Source organism: Chanos chanos, chromosome 9 (genome assembly GCF_902362185.1).
Source record: "Chanos chanos chromosome 9, fChaCha1.1, whole genome shotgun sequence".
Taxonomy (NCBI): Eukaryota; Metazoa; Chordata; class Actinopteri; order Gonorynchiformes; family Chanidae; genus Chanos; species Chanos chanos.
In genome coordinates, this window is record NC_044503.1 from 43,384,371 (window position 1) to 43,389,636 (window position 5,266).

General features: G+C 43.6%; 1 protein-coding gene across 1 annotated transcript in view; it reads right to left on the reverse strand.

Moving 5' to 3' along the window:
- Positions 1–858: 858 nt before the first annotated feature.
- LOC115821841 (carcinoembryonic antigen-related cell adhesion molecule 6-like) overlaps positions 859–5,266 on the reverse strand; it is a 12,562-nt gene continuing 8,154 nt past the window's right edge. Inside the window, 3 exon segments of the mRNA XM_030785627.1 lie at positions 859–870; positions 1,913–2,142; positions 2,329–2,604. Of these exon segments, the coding sequence (XP_030641487.1) occupies positions 859–870; positions 1,913–2,142; positions 2,329–2,604 (518 nt within the window).

Sequence of the window (5,266 nt, forward strand, 5' to 3'; positions counted from 1 at the left end):
CAGACACACACACACGCACACATACACACACACACACACACACACACACACATACACATTAGTTATAATGTACTGTATTCAGCAAACACTATCTGACACTAGTCTGAGCCATTAAAATATTTTCTTAATAACATGATCATAAAACAGAAGAAGAAGAAGAAGAAGAAATAAGGACAAATCTTGTTCACATATGAATTATATGAGTTTTTCATTTTTCCACTGAACTAAATGCTCTGTGGAGATATATTAGTAGATTAAGTTCTACATAAATCTACATAAATCTACATAAATCTACATAAATCTACATAAATCTACATAAATCTTTAAACACCCAATGGGATGTGACCTCTGGTCCCAGTGTTTATTCTCAGGAGAGTCAGTGTATTAGACCTATAACTTTAAATCAGATATCAATATGATGTCAGTGTGTATTCTCAGGAGAGTCACTGTATTAGACCTATAACTTTAAATCAGATATCAATATGATGTCAGTGTTTATTCTCAGGAGAATCACTGTATTAGACCTATAACTTTAAATCAGATATCAATATGATGTCAGTGTGTATTCTCAGGAGAGTCACTGTATTAGACCTATAACTTTAAATCAGATATCAATATGATGTCAGTGTTTATTCTCAGGAGAATCACTGTATTAGACCTGTAACTTTAAATCAGATATCAATATGATGTCAGTGTTTATTCTCAGGAGAGTCAGTGTATTAGACCTATAACTTTAAATCAGATATCAATATGATGTCAGTGTTTATTCTCAGGAGAATCACTGTATTAGACCTGTAACTTTAAATCAGATATCAGTATGATGTCAGTGACAGACACAGAGACAACTGACCTTTTCCTCTACAATCCCTCCTAAACAAGGAGAAAAACACAAACACAGTCATTCTTTAATTTTTTATAAACGAATACACACTTGTTCATCTTATGCTCTGATGAGATCCTTGTGATATCACTACAGACAATAAAATTGTCCCCTTATTCACACAGTCAGAACTGTCTGTCAGTTTGTCTGTGTGTGAACTCTGTCTGTCTGTCAGCTTGTCTCTGTGTGAACTGTCTGTCTGTCAGCTTGTCTCTGTGTGAACTCTGTCTGTCTGTCAGCTTGTCTCTGTGTGAACTCTGTCTGCCTGTCAGTTTGTCTTTGTATGAACTCTGCCTGTCTGTCTGTCTGTCAGTTTGTCTGTGAGTGAACTTTGTCTGTTTGTCAGTTTGTCTCTGTGTGACCTCTGTCTGTCTGTGTGTCAGTTTGTCTCTGTGTGAACTCTGCCTGTCTGTCTGTCAGTTTGTCTCTGTGTAAACTCTGTCTGTCTGTCTGTCAGCTTGTCTCTGTGTGAACTCTGTCTGTCTGTCAGTTTGTCTCTGTGTGAACTCTGTCTGCCTGTCAGTTTGTCTTTGTATGAACTCTGCCTGTCTGTCTGTCTGTCAGTTTGTCTGTGAGTGAACTTTGTCTGTCTGTCAGTTTGTCTCTGTGTGACCTCTGTCTGTCTGTCTGTCTGTCAGTTTGTCTCTGTGTGAACTCTGCCTGTCTGTCTGTCAGTTTGTCTCTGTGTAAACTCTGTCTGTCTGTCTGTCAGTTTGTCTCTGTGTAAATTCTCCAGGGAAACTGAGTGTATTTACCGTTTTTCAAAGTAAAACACCAGACCAGCGATTCCTCCTATTACAACTACCAACCCAATAATGATTCCAGCAATGGCTCCTCCACTGAGAGACCCCTCAACTACACACAACACACACACACACACACACACACACACACACACACACACAACCAGATATCACACATCACTGATCATAAAACAGTATATTTATACAGTATGTAACAGTGTATTTACGGAGCTGTGTGTTTATAAACTTACAGTGAAACTTTACCTGTAACTGTTAAATGATGGTGAACTGTTGTGTTGAGTGAGGTGACATTGTTCCAGGCTGTGCAGGTGTAATTCCCACTGTGTGTGGAGTTAATCCTCTGTATGGAATATGAGGCTGTAGTTTCTCCTGTTTCTCTTCCATTCAGCATCCAGATGAAGGAGGCAGGAGGTGTGGATTCAGCAGAGCATGTCAGAGTCACCTTTGACCCCACCTCCACCTCATTCTGTCCACTGATGGCTACATTCTCTGGTCCATCTGAAACACAGAGGCATCATGGGATGCTGTTAATCTGATAATATCTCCTCTGTCTCTGTTTTTCTATTCATTTCTATAGTGTCTCTGTTATTCTATTCATTTCTATTTTCTCTGCTATTCTGTTCATTTCTATAGTGTCTGTATTGGTGAATTATCATCAGTAAAGTGAAGGTGTGTCACACTCACTGTAGATAGTCATTGTGTAGGTTGCAGTGTCAGAGCTGACAGGGTTACTGAGTCTACACTGGTATTCTCCACTGTCTGATCTCCTCACTGGACTGATGGACACTGATCTCAGATCATCAGAGAAGATGATGTTGTTGCTAGGAGACAGAGGTTGACCATCCTTCATCCACTCTGTGGTCATGATGGAGCCAGTTCCCTCACAGGTTAAATTAGCAGAACTTTGATCTTCTATTAGGGGCTCTGCTGGACCAGTGAGGGAAACTCCAGATACTCTGTCTGAAATGAATGAAGATAAAATCAGATGTTTAAATCAGACTGTCTCAGTACCCCATCCTGAGAGGACTTTAGTCCTGTGTCAGTTCACACAGGTTCAGACCACAGGCAGGTTCCTCCTGATGATGCAGTAGAGAATTCAGACAGACCAGAGGTTATTCCATTAGACCAGAGGTTCAACTGGGGACAGATTTACTGTTGACTGGTTTCCACTGCCTCACTGCAGCAGGAAACAGGAACAAAACTAAACAAATGAGAAGTTGAGAAAGCTGTTTCTGAAGTCAGAAGGACTCTATACTGTTTCTGTTGTGAGATGGGCATAAGTCATAAGTCCCTGGTGCAGAATAAAACAGACTTGATTACTCCCTCAGCAACGTGAGTGTCAGGAAACTCTTTCATCTAGTCTAGTTCCCCATCACCAACCAACACCACCCTTAACCCCTCTCTCTCTCCACCTTAACATGGTAAAGATCCCCAACACCACCCTTAACCTCTCTCTCTCTCCACCTTAACATGATAAAGACCCCCAACATCACCCTTAACCTCTCTCTCTGTCTCCACCTTAACATGGTAAAGACCCCCAACATCACCCTTAACCCCTCTCTCTCTCTCCACCTTAACATGATAAAGATCCCCAACACCACCCTTAACCTCTCTCTCTCTCCACCTTAACATGGTAAAGACCCCCAACATCACCCTTAACCCCTCTCTCTCTCTCTCCACCTTAACATGATAAAGATCCCCAACACCACCCTTAACCTCTCTCTCTCCACCTTAACATGATAAAGATCCCCAACACCACCCTTAACCTCTCTCTCTCTCCACCTTAACATGGTAAAGACCCCTCAACATCACCCTTAACCCCCCTCTCTCTCTCCACCTTAACATGGTAAAGACCCCCAACACCACCCTTAACCTCTCTCTCTCTCCACCTTAACATGGTAAAGACCCCCAACATCACCCTTAACCCCTCTCTCTCTCTCCACCTTAACATGGTAAAGACCCCTCAACACCACCCTTAACCTCTCTCTCTCTCCACCTTAACATGGTAAAGACCCCCAACACCAACCTTAACCTCTCTCTCTCTCTCTCTCTCCACCTTAACATGATAAAGATCCCCAACACCACCCTTAACCTCTCTCTCTCTCTCCACCTTAACATGGTAAATATCCCCAACACCACCCTTAACCTCTCTCTCTCTCCACCTTAACATGGTAAATATCCCCAACACCACCCTTAACCTCTCTCTCTCTCCACCTTAACATGGTAAAGACCCCCAACACCACCCTTAACCTCTCTCTCTCTCCACCTTAACATGGTAAAGATCCCCAACACCACCCTTAACCTCTCTCTCTCTCTCTCCACCTTAACATGGTAAATATCCCCAACACCACCCTTAACCCCTCTCTCTCTCTCCACCTTAACATGGTAAAGATCCCCAACACCACCCTTAACCTCTCTCTCTCTCTCCACCTTAACATGGTAAAGACCCCTCAACACCACCCTTAACCTCTCTCTCTCCACCTTAACATGATAAAGATCCCCAACACCACCCTTAACCTCTCTCTCTCCACCTTAACATGATAAAGATCCCCAACACCACCCTTAACCTCTCTCTCTCTCCACCTTAACATGATAAAGATCCCCAACACCACCCTTAACGCCTCTCTCTCTCTTTGCCTTAACATGGTCAAGATCCCCAACACCACCCTTAACCTCTCTCTCTCTCTCCACCTTAACATGGTAAAGACCCCTCAACACCACCCTTAACCTCTCTCTCTCCACCTTAACATGATAAAGATCCCCAACACCACAATTAACTTCTCTCTCTCTCTCCACCTTTACATGATAAAGATCCCCAACACCACCCTTAACCTCTCTCTCTCCACCTTAACATGATAAAGATCCCCAACACCACCCTTAACCTCTCTCTCTCTCTCCACCTTTACATGATAAAGATCCCCAACACCACCCTTAACGCCTCTCTCTCTCTTCGCCTTAACATGGTAAAGACCCCCAACACCACCCTTAACCTCTCTCTCTCTCCACCTTAACATGGTAAAGACCCCCAACATCACCCTTAACCCCTCTCTCTCTCTCCACCTTAACATGGTAAAGACCCCCAACACCACCCTTAACCTCTCTCTCTCTCCACCTTAACATGGTAAAGACCCCCAACACCACCCTTAACGCCTCTCTCTCTCTTCGCCTTAACATGGTAAAGACCCCCAACACCATCCTTAACCTCTCTCTCTCTCTCCACCTTTACATGATAAAGATCCCCAACACCACCCTTAACGCCTCTCTCTCTCTTCGCCTTAACATGGTAAAGACCCCCAACACCACCCTTAACCTCTCTCTCTCTCCACCTTAACATGGTAAAGATCCCCAACATCACCCTTAACCCCTCTCTCTCTCCACCTTAACATGGTAAAGACCCCCAACACCACCCTTAACCTCTCTCTCTCTCCACCTTAACATGGTAAAGACCCCCAACACCACCCTTAACCTCTCTCTCTGTCTCCACCTTAACATGATAAAGACCCCCAACACCACCCTTAACCTCTCTCTCTGTCTCCACCTTAACATGATAAAGATCCCCAACACCACCCTTAACCTCTCTCTCTGTCTCCACCTTAACATGATAAAGATCCCCAACACCACC